Source organism: Acanthaster planci, linkage group LG20 (genome assembly GCF_054643075.1).
Source record: "Acanthaster planci isolate LZ-2023a linkage group LG20, COTS_SCS, whole genome shotgun sequence".
In the NCBI taxonomy this organism is placed as follows: domain Eukaryota; kingdom Metazoa; phylum Echinodermata; class Asteroidea; order Valvatida; family Acanthasteridae; genus Acanthaster; species Acanthaster planci.
In genome coordinates, this window is record NC_141796.1 from 10,420,071 (window position 1) to 10,440,593 (window position 20,523).

The 20,523-nt window shown below is 43.7% G+C and overlaps 2 protein-coding genes across 2 annotated transcripts; one reads left to right on the plus strand and one right to left on the minus strand.

The window, feature by feature from the left end:
- Positions 1–845: 845 nt before the first annotated feature.
- Positions 846–10,381, plus strand: LOC110975015 (uncharacterized). Its single transcript, XM_087130557.1, has 10 exons — positions 846–1,130; positions 1,326–2,963; positions 3,493–3,636; positions 4,817–5,032; positions 5,493–5,678; positions 5,957–6,091; positions 6,467–7,766; positions 8,081–8,230; positions 8,485–8,604; positions 8,833–10,381. The coding sequence occupies exons 2-10, from the start codon at positions 1,545–1,547 to the stop codon at positions 9,102–9,104; spliced, it is 3,942 nt and encodes a 1,313-aa protein (XP_086986683.1). The 5' UTR covers positions 846–1,130; positions 1,326–1,544; the 3' UTR covers positions 9,105–10,381.
- acss3 (acyl-CoA synthetase short chain family member 3) lies at positions 9,341–20,105 on the minus strand. The gene is made up of 16 exons (XM_022227072.2): positions 19,604–20,105; positions 19,342–19,486; positions 18,591–18,779; positions 18,084–18,215; positions 17,083–17,226; positions 15,244–15,324; positions 14,721–14,816; positions 14,212–14,363; positions 13,598–13,701; positions 13,153–13,248; positions 12,989–13,052; positions 12,807–12,888; positions 12,483–12,605; positions 12,075–12,174; positions 11,714–11,889; positions 9,341–11,579 (listed from the first exon to the last, which is right to left on the minus strand). Exons 1-16 carry the CDS (start codon positions 19,963–19,965, stop codon positions 11,490–11,492), a joined length of 2,136 nt encoding a protein of 711 aa, XP_022082764.2. The 5' UTR covers positions 19,966–20,105; the 3' UTR covers positions 9,341–11,489.
- Between the last annotated feature and the right edge of the window lie 418 nt (positions 20,106–20,523).

Sequence of the window (20,523 nt, forward strand, 5' to 3'; positions counted from 1 at the left end):
CTTGCAATTCTCATCATTTTTCAGATCCTCATTTCGTTTCCTTTCTTAATCTTTCCCTTTTGTATGTCTCCATGCTTGCAAGGACTTGAACTTGATTCACAATCGACTTCATCGTCTTCACTGGTGCGTTGCGGGCCTGTTTTTTGCAAATGTGGGTCGTCCAACCATTCCTTGCTCTGTGGTCCGACATGTTCATAGCCCTCCTGAGGGAGGCCAAACGGCTGAGCTCAAGCTGTAGATCTATGCCCAGTTCTGTTTGTTGATTATACTAGTTGGTTGGTTTTGTCTGTTGGTTAATTGGCCCATTCCGTTCATGAGGGTGGATGTGACGGTTCATCATAACAGCCACAATGTTTGAATGCATGCACACAAAATTAAGGCAAAAATTCCTTTGTTTATCACTCATTTCTGTCACTTCTTTTGCTTCTTTAACAGTCACATCCAACGTTTTACACTTTTATCTAAAAATAAATCCCTCCTTATTTAAAGGAGGGAAGTTTAGAATTTTTGTTTTACATTTTCAGTGTGTCCGCAATAAATACACATTCACGTTCATGCAACTGATTAAGTTGCAGCTTCAATTAGTATAAATCTGAAACTGCTAACTTAACACCAGAGCGAAAGTGAAATAGTGTGATTGAATGAAAGCAAACCATAGCACGACTCATTATTGTTATCGATATGACATGATTGCTTTGACAGTAGTCAACTTCAGTTGCACAAGTTTCCTGAGAACGAGCGGTCTCTATTTTAGCACAAGGTTGAAGCAAGTTGCAACAAGGAAATACATGTACTTTAAAGCAGTCTTATCACATCTACCCATTCCTAAAAAAGCAACGTGGACGTTACATGTAAAACAAGCTCTCGTCCGCACTGTGATCTGCTTAGTGTGTCGTGTGATCATTGCTTCAAAACTTCAGAGGAGCGACGAGCAGGGCCGCGAGGAGGGACTCTGTTTTCATTGAATGACGTGTCGAGGAAATGAAACTTCGAAAGGGACGGAGAGGGAAATTTCTCTAAAGAGGCGTCAGGTGAATCCAGTCCATGCAGGAAATCGAAGGACCACTGTGGAAATATTTGAACTCCAGCACTGGTGGAAGGATACAATTAAATGCAACCTGCAGGATACGGTGAGCTGAAAAGAACGCTTTTTTCCCGCTACACTGGCGAAAATAAGCCTCACCTTGTCGTATCTTCGCTGCAGAGATTATACAAGCGGTTGAAAATAAGCTAGATTGCGGTGGGCATATCCCGATGATTCTACAAAGAGACCTTTGGTCAGTAAGTTTTAGAAACTTATTGTGTTTTCCTTCATTTTTATCAAGGAACAACGGACTCAGCACTATAGCTCCAACTTGGAAATCATGTCAGAATGTTCGTCATCACATCTTGGCGAGAAAGAATGAGAAATTAATACTGAACGGTAAATATACCATCCAAAAATACATTCAAATTCACAAGGCACTTTAAAAAATAAATTTGGTGTTACCCCCCAAAAAAAACCTACCGGCGATAGATGAAACCTTCGGGAATATCTCAGAAAGATGTCATCTGCTGGAAGACAGCCGACAGACGAGTCTAGCAGCGCGGCGAGCGACCCATCTCATCTGATATACGATACGGTGCGATGCTCACCAGTTCCCCTAGGAGGGACACCCCAAGAGAGGGATAGTGGCGGTCAGTACGTCACCCCAGTCTGCAATTTGCTCCCACCGGAGTTAGATAAGCATTATCAGAACATCAGGCACTTCAAGGAGATTAAGCCTACCTTTAAAAGCAGAAGGGTTGGGAAAGAGGAAGGGGACGTATCTCGAACGGAACAAACTCGGTCACTCCTGACGCCTTTGCTTCCTTCCAAGGTGAAGCAGGGATCGAGGACAACGTACCAGAACACGCCCCGGGAGTCAGCTAAAACGTCTGGCTACGCAGAGCTCCGAACTACCGACCCCTCGCCCGTTATTCATTCCGCTTCGTCGACGGCTCTACCGGTGCCTCAGAAGAAGTCTGACCCGGACACCTCTCAACGCCCGGCGGGTAGCATGGGAAACACTCCCACGGCACAGCAACGGATCAAGAAGTCCAGGCCCCAAATTCGTACCAATCCACTGGTCACTCATCAAATACCAGGACTTACGGATTCAACGGCCACGGATCGGTCAGATGCAACGGTGAGGCCCTCAGACGGGGATCTGGGAGTCACAAAACACAGTCAGTTCCCCCAGCCTGGCAAAGCTCGGTATCAGTTGACAGGTTATCTGGAGAAGGTGCACACGGCCGATCCGGTACTGGATAGGATTTTACGGCGGTGTCAGACGGCGATGGAGCACCACGCAGGCCCGGCCTCGGAGGGCCGCCTCATCTTTACTGCAGACCCCTTTGCTTGCGGGATGTTCGACCACAGCGGCGGATACCTCCCTCTCCCAAACTACAAAACGACACTCTACATCACACCTCACGCCATCGTGGGAGACAATCCCGAGCCGATCTTCATCTACGTTCACCCAGACCCACCTACCGAGCTCCTGGATCTGGAGAAGGGAGAGGAACCCATAAGCTCCACCCTGGTTTGCGGTAAGACGGGCCTCAAATTTTCCAGCGATGTAGTCCTCTCTTTTCCAGTGCAGCCCCTGGATCCAAGCTCAGGCAGCAGATACCATGTCATCGTCTCTGAGCAGGCCCCATCCCCCTCGGAAAGACCCAAACACCAGGTCCTGGACAAAATCCTTGATTGCTTCTTCTCGGTGGAGGACAATCGCTGCACACTCATGGTCAATCAGCTGGGCAGCTTCACGGTCATCTCCCAGCCGCCGAGGAAGACCGATGCTCTCAAGGGTCAGCTCAGGAACCAGGCTTCGGAGGAATTCGTCAGCTTTCGGGTGGGCGTGTTCGGCAGACAGCTGCCGGGGACAGGCAGCGCGCAAATCAGGGTAATAATTTGGAAGGACAGTGATGAAGAGACTCAGGTGAGTGCTACTAAAACTCAGGAAGAAAAGAGAAGTTGGTATGAATTCGCACTTGTTTCTCTCTGAAAAGTTTTCAGCAATTTCCTAAAACAACCCACATTCCCCCTAGGTACCACACGAATTTTGGGATCGATTTCACAATTTCAATAATACTGTATACATAAATGGACTCATGGAAAACTCACTCCATTGTGCACAATGATAATTCGTCAAATATCTTGTCAAAACAGTTCCATATGTTGCAAGAATAATTTAATGACATTTCAGTATGAGTGACATGATGACGCTACTTTTCACCTGCCGAATTCTTAGTCTCATTTTGTCCTTTTCTGAGTTTCTTTCTCATAGCAAAGCCTTGCGTACTCGACTATATGAAAGTAGAATTCACAGATAATTCGTTATTTATCTGCGATCGATTACGATTTCCATTAAGCTGTGTACATTTCAGTTTCACGACTTCTTACCGAATCTATCAGGCATTACTGTGTTCGTTGCGATTTATCCTTCCCACGTTCGTTTCTAACCACAGCGCATTGTCGATGAGGAGAACAGAGATAGATTTCGTAAGCTGGACCGTGTTCGCGCCTTTACGATCAGTCAATACCGCAAAGCAGTATGGGTAACGGCCTCTCACGTGATACCCGGGTGGACTCTTCTGGCAAAGGATAAGGAAGTAAGCAGTGTAACTCTTTCACAAGTCAGAGTGTCAGCAGGCATTTGCTTCGTCATGCTTAATATTTGTAAATAAATATTACTCCCCCAATGTTCAATCATTCTCTGTACGCGTAGGATGGGTGAAAACTTTACCGTCATTACAGTTTATTCGGGCGAAACTGAACCTGCCATATCTGGATCCCACTCGGCGTGGTCACAATACCCGCAACAATTCAGAGGCGTATATCCAGCAGGAGTGGGGGGCGTACTTACACCCTTCTGGAAATATTTTGCCCTCCTCATGTAGAACTTTGAAAGAACCAGCACTGCACAACCAGTATAACATCTGTGACCCTGCCACCCCCTCCCAGGGGATTAAATTTTAAAGAAGATTCGTAATTTTGTTCTTTAATTCTTGCGTCTTTTACGACTGAGTTTCACTATAAGCTGTATTTTATATCAGGACAACATATCTCTGGTTATGTATCTGCTACATGGAAACTTTTCAATAATATGAACATGACAATGCGAAAATCTGCAATGTTACAAATCCCACGAGGCATTCAATAGCCAAGTTTCGTTTTCGTCCGATAGCTTGTGGGACCTGTCGGCCCATAGACGAATCACAGCAGGAAGACTTCGATGAGGCAGAACAAAACTCTTGACATAATACCAATCTGATTGTATGTCAGAGGTTACGTGCAGTTCTTCGTACATTATATTAGCACTGGGAAAGTTTCGTTGTCACTTTCGTCTGACATGTACTTCCGCAATCTATTCAGAACAGTAGCTAGAAATATGCCCGGCTTCAAGTAAAAAAAAAAAGAATTACAGGAACGAAGGCTAAGGCAAGAAGCCTAATCTACTTGTAACTAGCGCTGCTTAGCCAGCATTTCCTTCTGTATTATAACCGGACTCCATGTTTCATCCATACCGTTATTCAGGGTCTCTGGTATGGAAAAAAAAACTGTCATACACCATTCCAAATCCAGGCTGAGAAATTTGAAGCAGTAATACCTAGAAAATGATGCGGATATATATAATGCAAATTCTAGACCTTCCATTGCACATATTGCAAAAGCTTTCTGCAGATAAATGTTTATTTGCATTTCATCACTTTGTAGCAAGAGGAAAGGCGTGGCAAACAACCTTATTTGGGGGGTATTCGGTGGCTATATTCCTATTCTTTCCTTTGGCAGAGGTTTTCGGTCGACCGCTTACTCTCCCAGCACCGGAAGAACGGATGTCTCCCGTCCTGCACCTTCGCACTGTATCGGGAGGGGGGCTCTGGGTCGGCGCAGACCCCCCGCGTTGCCAGCTGCACGATTGAGATTTCCCAAGAAGGCGGGTACAGGGATGAACCTGAGGAGGACAAATCTGAAACAGTGCAGTTTGTAGCTGTCGTGGACGAGGAAGTAATTTATTTCTTATCCATTTTTCCCCTCGGTGTAGAAATTTCAGGAGTTCTATGAAACTTCCCGGAAGAGATGGAAGAAACAAAATTTCGCAGTGAAGTCTTTGTATGACCCATTTTCATTTATTTCCTGATGATAAAAATCTTACTTGGACTAATGGTGATTACGTACGCCTATCAAGAGTTTTAAGGAAAAAGAAGCTTCGAATTTGAACTTGTTGGAACGACAGAAGCAGAGTATCACTGCGATCCAGAGCAAACGAGGCAATGACATTTACAAGATAAAATTATATTTTTTTTGGAAAAATGTACAATTTGACATGAAATGGTAGAACCTTCCATACAAGCACTCGGATGGGTAGCCTCTCCTTGAATGCTTGGTGTCATAAATCATAGGGTCTTCTCAACTAAAAGCCGTTATGATAGCCCGATATTTTCCTTTCACTTGTATGCTTCTCAAGTCGGAGGCGCCTGTGATCCTGCCGAAAGTACCGCCCACGCCTGATGGCGGTCACGTGCCTCCAGTGGTGCCGCCGAGGGCGCCCATCACCCAGAAGGCGGTCGTAGTCAGTGCTTTCAACCTGCTGCCAAAACCGCCAGCAGGTCTCAGGCACAAGATCCTTGGGCAGCTTTCCCTCCATCTTGAGGTGGGTCAGTCCCCTTGGCAAGATTTCTACTTATCCATTTCGAGGTTATACGACAAAAGTCCTGGGGAAATATCAACCGGAACTTACAAAATAAAACTTGTTACTGACACTAAAAGGTGCGGCTGTGGGTCGTGGCTCAGTCGAGACTGAAACGTTACTTTACAGGCCCTTGGGAAACACTGGCGGTGTTTACAAAGTTACATCAGGGAAGGGCAAAAAAGCAGGAAAGTAAAATTGAGAAAAAATAAAGTGATACTTAAAATTTGATACGGCCACAGGTGAGCACCATCTCTGGACGTGGCTGGAAACTCTTGGCGCAGAAGATGGGCTTGTCTGCCCCCCAAATTTGCTGCCTTAGGGAGAGGTACCTGTGCCCCGGTGAGGCTCTTCTGAACTGGTACCTTGGCCACCAGGTGGGTTAAATAAATGGACACCAGCTGGGTAAGCTGACATCATGTAGTATGCCAAGCTTTATGGAAACAAAAGCTCCTTTGACCGACAGCGCTACGGAAATGTCTCCACGTCATGAAACGCAGAAACACAATAATATCTTGTCATATACCCCTGCCATCCCTTCTTGGGTTCTACAGACTAATACGATTAGACGCCATAACTGCCTTGGCAGCGCACTCACACGCACATTCTTCAGCTCGACGCGCGCGTGAATTCGACAAATCACAACACCCTATTGGTCAGAGAGGCATGTAACGCGTGCGTGTCACCTGTCTACTTGTGCTTCAGCAGTAATGACTTATTACTCTGATTATCAATTTACACCATACATGCAGGTCGCTATGGTGCCCACACGCGAAGCTCTTCGAAGACTGCTAGAGTTGTTCCGAGACATGGACTGGCAAGAGCTTGAGACCATCCTCACCAGGGAGATCCAGAACACAGACAACAGTGATCCGTGCCAGGAGTGGAGCAACACACGCCCAAGGGTGTACGAATTCATCGACGACGAGATATCGCGAGCTGGGAAACGTGCCGGAGACAAGGAAATTGCGCTGAGTAGTCCTGGACTGCAGAGGAAGAATTCGTACGAAAAGCTTTCCTGTAGAAATCGGATGCCTATCCCAACTCCACGAAACAGCCCTAAGACTACCGTCAAAAGCCTCGCTGAGAGCCCTAAAGCAATGCCAGACAAACCAGACATCGACAGGTTGTGTAAGTCTAAGAGCCCCTTCGATCAGAAGTTGCATTTCACAAGCCCGTGCTCTGAAAAGATAATCAGTCCCGCCTCAAGTCCAACCGGCTTCTTCTACCAACCGCATCTGACACAGCTTCCTAAGCCGGGGCTCTGGAACCAAGCACATGCACATGGTCTTTCGCAACACACAAAAACCCACTCTGGTGTTGCTCTACCAACTGACGATGAGGAGAGCCGCACCCCTTGTCCAGCTGAAGAACTAATAGAACGCTTTGAAGAAGAGTCTCCTATTAAGCCACCACCAACTACAGCCCCAGACGAAGCAGTCTCCGAGGAAAATCCATACTTACAACCCGATGTGAGGAAAGAAATTAAGCCTCTCTGGAGAAGGGATCAGTCTCACAGCATTAGACTTCCTCCAAAGAATCTCCATCCGGAACTGACGCCGCCAACTCCACCACGGCGCACCACATCTGTCAGAGTCAGATCCGCAAGACCTCCAAAGTCATTGGGATTCCAAGAGGGAGAACCTTCACCCCCGCCACTTTTGCCAACGATTCAGGACATCCCAGCTGCTTGTAGTCCTATGAAGCACGAACGCGAACCTGACGAATATCAAGGTCCAGGCCAAATGCCTGCTGCTGAGTACTCACAGCCTCCATCTTTTCTCCAGATGAAAAAGAAAGTTCTCCAAGACCTACTGAAAAAAAAATTCCTCAGGGCGATGGGAATAGAGGACGAGAACGAGGAGGGCGCTGCTTGTCGCGACAGTATCTCTTTAGATGTGTCAATCCCCGAGGGGATCTATGATGATGTTGCAAACCTTCTTCAGGAGGACAAAGACCTTGAAATGATGGAAGAGGCGCCCGGAGGAAGGCAGCAGCTACTGGATTTCTTGCAGGGATCGGTCAAGAATCTTTTGTCGAAAGTCCCACGCAGTAAGTAACTCAAAAGGCAAAGGCCCACATCTATCAGTCTGTTCCACCTCCAAAAACGATGGAGATGCGAAATCCAGACTGTAGTGTACGCTCTTCTTCTACGAGAAGTAAATACAAAGGATACAAATTAAGAAGGGATGTGATTTTTAGATCCCCGCTCCATCTTTTTAATGTCTTGGTTCCAACACCGAAGAGAAAAATCAAGTTCCAAAAATAATAGACCAATTTTCACGGTCTTGTAATCTTTTATGATGTGCATTTCTTTCATAAAAATGCCGTCGAATATTTCAATCCATATTTCTATTTGTTTCAAGATGCTACCAAGAAGAAACCACTCCCCTTTCCGTCAGAACTAAGGTCAAGAGCTGCAACCGACGATATGGTATGCTATGAAGACATCGATGACGCAGATGTTCCAATGAGGACAACATCAAATCGTTCTTACCGTGTTGCTGAAAGCACTGGTAGGCCGGCATTTGTTTTTACAAAATTTGTGCCAAAGTGGAGAAAATCAAGTCTCCTTTAACCTATCTTGTACCAAGCAGCAAGATTTTTATTTTTTTTCAATCAGTATACTGCATTCACAATTGAGCTAATACAGCGAGGAATTTCAAGGCCTCTTTCTTTAAAAAGGATTAGAAACAATACAGTTTAAGAAACAAGACCGACGGATGATGAACTTCATCAGAGGTCATCCATACTTGCTTATCTCCCTCAGAGCCTGTCAAGAGGACAGTCTTTGATGTGAAACTGAGCCCTGCGACCGATGACATGCTGTGCTACGAAGACATTGATGAGCCCATGGTCCCCAAAAGAGCTGGGGTTCAGGGCAGTCTTGGTGAGTAGGCCTACTTTGTCATTTTCCAAAAGGGCGTGAGAAAAAAACACTCAACTCGTGATGAGCTTCTTCAAGCTCCTGAAATAACACCTCACCGATGATGTCACAGGAGTTGTGACCCACTTGGACAGGTATCCAGGAATCAGACATTGCAGAAGAACCGACAAGGTTTCCGTGACCAGTTTGTACATGATAACCTATCGGTCACTTTTTTCCCTTTTCACGAAGGGGCCCCAACCAAGAAGGCGCTTCCTCTTCCGACTATCAAAACCACTTCGCACCCCGTGATAGACGATAGGAGTTGCTACGAAGACCTCCCCCAGCCTGCGGTTCCCGCAAGAACAGAGCCAGACAAGGTCACGGTAACGACCCACAGTGGAGAGGTAAAACTGGTCCGTAAATTTGTTCCCAACACGAGAGCAGTTCCTCCCCCACCTCTACCAGAAAAGGCATATGAAGTGATGCCAATAGGACGGCCAGGGGGCGAACAGAGACCTTAAATTGGTCCTTTCTCACCGCGTCATGGATATTCGGGGATACAGGACCAGACCCTAAATTAGGAATCCACAACATCCCGAGCATAGCCCCTAAAAACAAATTCATTGACAAGAATATCAGAACACAATAACATGCATACCATTCTTTTAGTGAAAACTATAAGTGAAAATCAGCTGTAAACTGATCGTTTTGATTTTGCATAGACCACGACTTAAATAAGCATCAAATTTGCATCGAATTATGACAACTTCACACAGTTTGCCGCAGGCTTTAATACAATTTCTGCCGGTTGGACAGTAACGACAGTACATGTACAGATTTATCCCCTCCCCACAATAAACACACTAACGACACACGCAAACAGCATGAAAAGATAAAAGAACAGTTTGTCACAGTCGATCACGGGTGTGACATTCGACAGGATTCGACAGAACTACACGATAACAGGATCGTGACAGAATTTGAGAATGTTCCTCAAACTTTTCATTCTCTCAAGACACTTTGCGTCTCAATACTTGGTGCAATTGGTGAACAAGAAAAAGCAAACTAATTTTACTACGATACAATAGGTTTTTTTTCTGGCAGAGTTTATTACAAATTATACATCAACTGCTTATTGGCTGCACTGTACTGGGAATATCATGAAAGCTAAAAAGAATCTTAAAATGTACTTTTATGATCAAATAACTTCTAAAAAGGTGAGCAGATATTCTATTTCTTTTCTACTCTTGTATATATAAATGTATGAAACAGTTTACGGAAGTGCTCTGGTTTTAGATTGTTTTAGATATCATACATCAATTACATGCATCTTAAAAAGAATACAAATTTGACTACAGGTGTATCGGTTTATGTCAACTTTTTAAGAATCAAGTGCGCACATTATTCTGCTGAAATATTCTTTGGCCAAAAAAACATATTGGCAAATGTGTGTCAAAATTTAAGAATTTGTCATGATTTTACCATACCACACTTGTTAAAATTTCAATGCTGTAAATTTATTGAAGATATTTTCATTTAAACAAGAGTCATAGTAAATGGAGTTTTACTTTCAAAATATATGATCATGATATAAAATTCTGATTAAAAATCCAAATATAAGGACAAAGCCATAGTCAATTCAAAATATGTAAACAAATTTACCCCATACCTGCAAGAAAAGATTACTTATCAAGGCTTTTTCTGTTTTGTTGAAGTACTTCGAATATCATTGCTACAGTCCTGGACAACTGCAGAGTTTCACGGTGTGGGTGGAGTTACACTTAAAAAGCCCCCCCCCCCCAAAAAAAAAACCCCACCCCAATTCTGCCTAATGTAAGGTGTGTTTTGCCCACAGATATTGCGATCTTTTGTACAGCTGCAAATGACACTGGAGAAATTAATGGACTTTGTAACCCTAATTTTTTGAGCACAATATACAAAGAGACGTCCAGGAATTATCAAAACTGATACAAGTTTTTAAAAATACACTTAATATGAGGCAGCTGGATTATGGAACTTTATTTGCTTATAATCTTCAGAAGCCAAGATGTGCAAGTATTTACAGCTGAGCCCTCAAGTTTGCAAACCGTTTATGTTACTCGAGTGACATCACACAAGTGACACATTGTATATAAGATGAATAACATAACGTAGAAGTTACACTTCGTGACATGTGCCTCAGACACTTTGTGCATATTTTGATGAATGTGGATCTTTGTAGCAAGACTTACAGAATAAAAAAAAATGAATGGCCACCATTTTACTTGCAGGACTGTGATTTCGTCATCTCAAATCAGCTGCTGAATGTCCGTTAACCTCTACTACTCACAAAAGTTAATCTATCATTTTGTTTTATTTTATAACTTTCAAATTAATGCGTGGAACGTAGAAGAAAAGTGAATATGAATCTTTTTCAATTCGGTACTGTAAAACATGTCAAGATATGAATAGTTTTCAAAGCTGCTTTTGTATCTGTTCTGCCAAAATGGATAAGGAGATTTGGGTCATTCTATAAATTTGGGGCCCAAAGTGTGCCATTTTCCGTCCCTGTTCCCTCCGACATGTATACCATCTAACATGTTTGACAAGGGATGTAGCACTGAAATTGATTTCAAACTATTTTTATTGGTTTGGCAGGTAATTTGCAGCACTGATTCAGGTTTGGAAATTCAAGAGTGAATTCTAAACATTAAAAATCATATGCCAGACGTAACAGGGACAGGAAACAATTGGACCCCAAATTTATCAAATGACCCACTTGGATAAACTGAACAGGGCCCAGCAGGAACCAGTTTGTGCGTGATGAAACTGGATTTGACCAATTCACTTAATACTTTCTCCTTTAATAACTTTTGTGGCAAATGCATAAAACTGAGTAGGACTGGAAGGAACTTACTGGGGTCAGTTCAAGCTGATTGCTGCTCCAGAATGCCGTTCTTGACCAGTTCTTCTCGGATCATTCCAAAGGCAGACGCATCTTCAATGGTTGGAGGGATCTTAAAAAAGAAATATCCGATTTTGACGGTAAAAAGAAATCTACAGACCTTGAAGTGCTTTCAATGGCTCATTACCACGGGGATGATCTTTAGGAATTGATCTACCGTGTTGACTTTTACGTTTCATGACTTACCGCGAAGGGCTTGCCGTTGGCCATGTTGGCCACACTCTGTCTGGGTATTTTGCCCGACCGCGTCTTGGGCAGCTTGCTGACAATGAAGGCCTGCTTGAAGGCGGCCACTGGACCCACGCCATCACGCACTGCCTCCACCACTTCTTTGAGAATCTGTGAGTGGGGTTTGTTCACATCTACAACGGGCGAGATCATCAAGCGAGACAGATCACAGAGAAGCAATGGCCAATGTACAAACAATCACGTCAGGAATCAAACAGTCCTGCATTGTAAATCTTTACATGCTGCCTCATTTGTAGTCGACCAATGGCAGCCACTTATTTGAAAACAGAAGAATGGTCCAACACTGGCCACAACGCACCTGCTTTGAGGACAATGAGACCCACGGGCACCAATCCTTTCAGTTTGTCCTCAAGAGGGATAACGGCGCACTCAACTATGTCTCCCTGGTCGATAATTGCCTGAAAAAAAGAAAAAATCCAGAAACTGACCTTTCAGAGTTACTTACCACACGTAATAAACTAAAAATGGGGGGGGGCAACAGACCCTTTCAGCAATTACAAACTCCGGGCAGAGGTCAAGTTGATTTGCATAATATTAAATTATTTACATATTCATTGGTGAATTGTGAATGTTTTGTTACTTTCTGACAAGGGAATACAATGCAGCCATTTGTCACCAGCTTACTCAAAAAGCTTTTGAAACCAACACTGGGTATCAAGTGAAACACTGCCCTCGTCTGGTCATGCACAAGAGCAAAGGTGCCCACCTCTTCAATGGCAGATGAGGCGATGCGATGACCAGCCACATTGATGACATCATCGGCACGCGACTGGACCGAGATGTAGCCTTCTTCTGTTCGGATTCCAGCATCCATGGTGTCATAGTAACCCTGGGCACAAGGTTATTAAAAGTACAGAAGCATTTCCAATGTGATGATTAGCCATGAAATTGTGACAGAGATGACATTTGGTAAAGCCCCTTTCCCTGTCCACTACAATAATTATACTGTAATTGGGCTCAATAAAATGGTAGGTCGAATAGCGCCCTCAGCAGTTCACGCGCAAAGCTAATGAAATCTGCACCAACTGACCGGGTAACGCTGGAAGTAGAGGCTTTCATATCGCTCATCATTTTCCCAGAGGGTGTTGATGGCACCTGGAGGAAGTGGCAGTCTGTGAGAAATATCCCAAGAAAAAAAAAAAACCTGAGTGGGTTTGCTTCTCATAATTCCACTCAAACGAGTAATAAAGATGAAACTCGTGATAAACTTACCTGACTGTGATTCTTCCCAGCTCACCAACTTTTGCCTCTTCACCCTTCTCATTCAAAACTTTAACTACAAGTTGGAAAACAAAACAAAAACAAGTATGAATCCAGAATTTGACTGGTTGAAAAGTGTTCATCCAGTTCACCTCTTTCTATCAGTCAAGACTTACCATTCCAGCCTGGCACCGGTTTGCCCGTGACGCCGTGAGGAGGATGCAAGTCTGTCCCCAGCCCCACAGGGGAAGCTGTGATGGCCCAACCCGTCTCTGTGAATACAAACGTTAACATTCAACATGAGTGGATACACTGTTTTTTTTCTGAGAATACACGATAAGATTTTGAAAGGACTTGGCCTGACTGAACTTTTGCTAAAAAGAAAAACCAACAGAATGAGAGAATTTGACAAGCATCATTTTCTACCGAGGGAACAGCATTCCCTGAAAGGTAACCACTTTTTGAAGGCCAATTTCCTGCCTGGTACAGGTGCACTAGTGCCAACACCCACAAACTTGCCCAAATTGTAAACAACTGCCAATATCACATGAAACTTTAAAATAAACACAGAGAAAACTCAATCCAAATTAATTCCCCCCAATTGGAAAGCTGGTCACGTACCTGTCTGCCACCAGTTGTCAAGTACTGGCGATTTGAAAATTTCTTTGCACCAGTGCATAGTTTCCTGATCGCAGTGTTCCCCAGCCACAAACAGGAGGCGGAATCTGAGCATCACAAGACAAGCAGGTGGTAATGAGCGGGGCCTACGTAAAGATAGGCTGAACTTATAGACTGCGCGTGGGAGAGTGCCCTCATTGGCAAAGAGGGCTGAGACACAGTCACGAATCTTGCACCTGTGCTGATAAGCCTTCAGATTTGAATGCATCCCTGCCTGCATTTCAATGCGAAGTCTCTCCTTTCATTCTAGTGACAATCTAAATACTGTTTGCTCTTTGCATTCCAGGAACTTAAGGGCAACACTGTAGCAAGCTCATATTTGAGTGGGATTCGAACCCAGGACCTTCTGCTTGCCAGTGCAGGTATCATACCAGGCTTTCAACAAAATGTCCGAGGGCTGAAACCTACATTAACTTACCCTTACCTGGGATTTCAAGTTTTTTTTGTTGTTTTAACAAACAGGGGGTTAACGCATTGGTTAACATTTAAAACTAGCCTTGACCTTAAAATTCCCCCACTCCTTGGAAGTCATTTTTCACAACTTTGAGGACGCTTACTTGGTCAAGGGGTATTTCTTGGCATATTCCCCAGTCTTGTCTTCCTTCATAATGGCTCTCAGGGCCGTGGGTGCCACGAACATCCCACTCACGTCATGCTGCTGAAGAACGCGGAAGAAAGCACCCGGGTCTGGGGTGCCGACAGGCTTACCCTGTACATCAGATAAACACCTGTGTAAAGCCTTGGCGGCGGTTACGTAGAGTAGATGGACAATTTCATGTGACTCTGCAGAGTGTAAGAAATTTGCTGAGCGCAGAAAATTAGCAAAGGCAGGTTACCAGCCATGACGCCATCTCATGTATATGCATAATAACGTGTTCTCAGCCAATATTCACATTGTTTGGCCTTATCTCAATCTGATATGTGGCTATGGCTCTGCTATTGGCATGCAATGATGAACAGCCACAGCCACAGCCAGCAATGCCTGTTTCGGACATGCGGCTTTGTTCTTCACCAGTGCGCCCCCCCCCCACGACATCAGTCCAAGCCTGTTACCCCTCCTTCTCACCTCGTAGACAATGGTCTGGCATCTGGTCAGCAATGGTGCCCAGCAAATGTAGGAATGACCTACGACCCAGCCAAGGTCAGAGGCCGCCCACCAAGTCTGGTTGTCGAATAAAAAGAAAACAAAAATTGAAGAATAAAGTTATTTCTAGTAATCCAGTCTGAGGAAAGCTCTGGTGGGTTAAACAGTATCAATTTTAGCCACAAAGGTTTCCTGTTTTGTGATATTCTGCCTTAGCACACACGTACAACTGGGCCTGATTCCCACATTGTGATGGCATGCTACTTTTGAAGCTTAAATAATCTAAAAATCAGCAAAATGATGGAATCTGTATTTTCTTACACCTTGAACACACAACCCTGTACATTACACCAAATCTAAGTAGACTGTATCTCACATCTTTTTTCAAGGAACACCCCCCTACATCAATTTTACACAGGAGACTACACCCTGATAGAATGCAGGCCAATGAAATCAGCAGACTGGCTCATTAATATGCATGAGGTGCCTAATTAAATCTCCTTACCTCTCCAGGGTTAATCCCATAAAGGCTCTTCATTGACCAGTTCAGGACCACAGCGTGGCTGCCGCTGGGCCTGACAATAGCCTGCAGGAATGACCACAGAACTTCAGAAACCAAAGAGTATTGTTTCATTGATTCTATGAAAAGATCCAACCCGGAACACTGACAATTTCTAATCACCACATCTTGTGTAAAGCATTCACCAAACATTTTTCTCTCAAAGTTTTATGATTGGTAAGGGTCCATATTTCTTTAGGTGTTAAACAGAAACTTCTCTAAAGTTTGGTTTGTTCCTTTGTCAAGATGCTAGAAAGTAAACTGATTTGTCTCATATGCATTGTATATTATAATTCAGCACAGCAGTAGTTATTAATTACAGGCATCTCTGCATATGACAAAATTCATGAAACTGAAGATTAAACAGTATTGTAAGACACAAGAAACCTTCTCAAATTTTTCATGTTCGAAACCAAAGTTACAGATTCTAGCTAGCAATTAGTAAATTAAAACAAAAGCCAAAGCTGTTGCTGGTGTTCACAAACTCAGACTATTCTCCAGATTTTATTTTTGGACAGTCAAAAATAAAATCCACTGTCAAAATTCAATGTGATCCATTTCCCTCTCCAACCGATTCTAAGAATGCTGTAACTGCAAATCAAGGCTGGCATGATTTCACATGGCCTGTTTGGCACATCTACCATCTGATCAATCAATGAACAATAGTCGTCAAGGCAACAGATTCCCTCCTGCCCACTGATGTCAAGGCTGTGACACATAGCAGTTGTTCACAAAGGAAACAAATGCAACTGTGCCATTGTGCTTTGCACCTTTATGTACGACTGTGCACCGCTACATGAATGAACAGTCCAACAGCAATGTAAGCTTGATACAGCACTGTCAACAGTCTAAATGTGATTTCCTAACAAAACTGGAAAGGTGACTTGCCTGGATATGATTTTCGTGAAGATATTCCAATCCAATATCGTATCCACACAACCAAAATCACATCCCAGTCAGAAATCACATACAAGAAAAGTCTAAAATCAGATCTAAGTCAGCGTTATAGCCAATCATATCTTAGTGCAGAACAATCTAGTAATGGAGAACGGAAGGAGCGAAGCGACTAGAGTCTCACTGGTCACGGCCAGGGGTCCAGGGGCCCTCTAAAGGGGACTGTAGATTGCTTTTTCACTGAGTTTTTCTTTCCGAAGTGATTAAGAGTTCAATTTTTTAATTCCTCCAGGTAAAAGTTATTAAATTTTCATAGAGACTAAAGGTTTTCTGAGATTTTTAAGGATTTTCGAGCCGGTCAGTGGGCTGTTTCATCAAGCTTAGTGCTGGATGGTAGAACGTTGTGGTGGAGATCCCAAACCGGCGCCGACCTGCGTAGCTAAAGTTAGACTTTAACAACATAATCCTGGATGTGATTTCTGGCTGGGATGTGATTTTGGATAATCCCTGCCAAATCACATTCTAGGTTCAATATCACATCCACCCTAAGCACATTTTCATTTTTGTAGAGAAATCACTTTCAGGCCGTTCACAGTGTAAAAGGAGCATGACACAGAAAGATTTTGCACAGCAAAAGTTTTCGTCAAACTTTCTGAATCCGTATATCTTAATAGTTTTTTTAATAGTTCAAAGATTTTGCTTTAACCCTACTGCTCCAGCGTCCACAATTCCATACAATTTTTCATACACCCTGAAAAAATACTACAAAAGAAAAACTACACTGACCACTTGACCAGTAGACATTATATGTCATCCAAATTTTGATTTCAAATTTACAAGTGCAGTCACAATTAGACCTTCTTTCTTGAGTAACTTTGAGCTGAGCTTTACCTTAGGTTGGCCCGTTGTTCCCGAGGTGTACAACAGGTAGACAGGATCTGTGGCCTGGACAGGGACACAATCGTGGCCCCTGGCACGCCCCATGGCTTCATGCCAACAGAGGTCGCGATCAGCAATCAAATCGACGGGATGAAACTGAAGAAAAGGGGTTGAACAAACGACACTTAACAAGAAGTTGCAAAGAAGCCGTGTTGAGGTGGGAAAGGAGTAGAGTTCTACTTTACTACCCATCAAGGTGATTTGGGTTCGAATCCCAATCCAGACCTTCTGGCTTCCAGCTTTAGGTCAAAGGCTCCCTTGCTAGATTTAAAATTAGTCATCTATCTTTTAGGCTTACAGTGTAACAATGACAAGTCGTTCTTGATGAAACCTTGGTTTATATCGTTGATTAGTATTGTCAAAAGTAAATTAAGTTGATGTTAAGCTTGCCATCAGCTAGTGATTACTGCACGGGAGCTCCTCAACCTCAGTAACCTAGCATTTTGTGTACACTCTCCAAGTTTTTCAGTATTTTTGAGTTTTGTTCTGCCCAACATCGTTCAACCATACATCAATTCACCCTAAATGCACACCAGAGACGAGAAACCAAGGTCAAATTGAATCTGGTATAAAGAATTCAGGCCTAAAATTGGCAAAGAGTATAGCATCCTAGAGCAGAATTAACTTAGTCATCGCCAGAATGCAAGACAGTGACCTATTAGTGGTATGGTGGGTTTGAGTCCAACCCAAGCCAACTTCCTTACACTGTCATCCAATATCTTTTCACCCTAACCTTCCCCAACCACACAGAATTAAACAGTAGTAAAGATTTTAATTCTGTGGGGATAGGTCTGGTTTGCCCAAACAGCTGGCTTTTGCGTTGGGTTTGGCATACCCCAGAAAACCGAAGTCCAACAGCCTCTGTGCACAAAGTCTGTTTAACTTTGTGTGAATGGGGAAGGTTAGGGCCAGCAACCCTTGGGGGTTAGGGCTAATGTGAGATGGATGCTTACATCTGGTCTGTTGTAGATGATGCAGCGTTCTGGTTTGTGGTCACTGAGGTTGATGGCCTTGTTTAAGAGTTCCTTGTAGTCAACGATGCGGTTTGGCTCGATACCACAGGACGCAGAAACCACCAACTTGGGCTGGAGAAATAAACAAATATCAAAAACTGATCGCCTGTCTTTAAAAGTGACTGATTCTTCTCAAACGATGAATAAGAATTAAAAATTATCGCACTAGCTTTAAAATAACGTAATCTTTAGTGAAAACTTTAATTCCTGGAATGTTGTAACACAAAAAAGGGCCAAGAACATTTGCAACCCAAGTACATGTACTGTCAGATCATTGAAATTAATGAAATTGGGTTTGGTTAAATTTTGTAAACATGGATGTCACAGGTCAGAACTAAAATTTCCTTCGATTTCATTTCTGGCAGGGACCCGTCTACTCACGTTTTGGCACAATGTGAATTTCTTCAAAAAGGTCTAGTACCTGCAAGTATCGTTAGCTACACTCACCTTAGCGTGGTTTATCCTCACGCCAAGCTCTCTAGAAGCAAATCCACCAAACACCAGTACGTGGATTGCTCCGACCCGCGCCGAAGCCAGCATGGTTATGACAGCCTGGGGTATCATCGGCATGTAGATGACAATACGATCACCGTACTTCACACCCAATTTGACAAACACCTCGGCCAACTTGGCCACCTACACACGTACACGTATATAAATGTAAATATTTAGTTCCCATTTAAAACTTAATGTGCACCATTTTATATGCCTGGATATCTTTTATAAACCCAAGCATGGCAGCATAAAGATCAGCAGTCAACCCTCCCGAAAGAGCTCTACATCTGCTAGAATTGGCAGCAAGTCCTTGTATCCAAGTCAAGTCATATTGTCAAAGCTGGTAGTTAAAAGTCAAATAAAAAATCGTAATTGCGACTTGAGTCTGACTCCAGTCAAAGTTGCATTAACTCAATAAACGGCAACTACAGGACTTTCTACTTGTGAAAAAGCATACACATTCTGGTATGAAACATCTTTCCTTGGGAGAGTTTTAGTTTTTTCCAAGCTTAGTGGCAAACAGAAGGGGGCACAGAGTTTACTGCTGCGGGGAATTCATGACGGTTGGATATGGACATCTTAACCTATGCAACTTAGCCCAACCACGGAGGAAGGAACCATGGAGGAATCTCCATGGCCCAACACAATATTTAGAGTTTCACAAGCAACCTTAGTTGTGTAATGAGCCAAAAAATATGCCTACTTCTTCCTGGAGTTCTTTGTAGGTTATCTTCTGTACTGTGTTTGACACCGGACTGTCATAAATGATGGCTGTCTGGTCACCGTGACCCGAATCCACGTGTCTGTCGACTGCATTGTAGCAGATGTTTGTCTCTCCACCAAGGAACCTGGCCAAAGAAACCAATATTTCAGTGAGAAGTTATAGGAATGACACTTGCGTTGGCCTACGCTACACGGATGGAACATGATAAAAATGAGAACACCTCGAGTAACAATTAAGTTACCATTTAGTAAAAGGCAATCGGCTGTTGTCCAACACCCGGTCCCACTTTTTGAACCACGTAATTCTCTCAGCCTGCTCCTGCCAAAATTCCTCTGGTTCGTGGAGCGACCTCCGATATACCTCATCGTAAGTCCACCGTGAATTCTCACTGGGGTTGGCATGGTTGGCCGTATGCTCCTCCTGGTGGTGTTGCTGTGCGCAGCACCCTGCTGCCGTGCCAATGCCCTGGGACTTTTTCCCACTCCAGACAGACGGGACAGACCAATTTTCCGGGCCAGTTCCCAGAGCTGGTAAAAGTTTTCTCCGGTGATAGGACACAAACGACGACCATCGTGAGTAAGGCCAACATCTGACGAACTGCATCCTGATACTCTTTTAGTGATTTGACGACATTTACAATGAGCAATTGCCCTTTTTCAAGCAGTCTCACCGGCTTCGCTGGCCAAAAACATCCCACACAATGCTCTTGCTTGATAACGGTTTGCTCATGAACATGTACGTGTACATTGTACATAAAAAACAGGCCAACGCAGACAAACATGCATCGCCATTATGCAAGGCAAGCTCGAGTGGAATACCCTTTTCAAATAGGATATTTTATTCTTTCCATCTGGTACTGAGAGTACTGAGCGGTAATCAAATTATTCCCATAGTTCTGAATGGAACAGTAATATCCTTCAAGAACTTCAGATAACTTTTTGTCAATTAGACAAGACACAACTTTATACTGGAGTAAGCATCTCTAAAAGACCACCCCTCTCAAACTTTATGGATTCGCCTGTTTCCACCTCCGTGGCCTCATGGCACCTGTCACGATGTTTTATGGTTTATTTTGGAATTCGATTGCGTGAACATTGTACAGTAGTTGAACATTTGGCCCGTCCCTGGGAAAACTAGGGGCTGACAAATGTCTCTTAATTT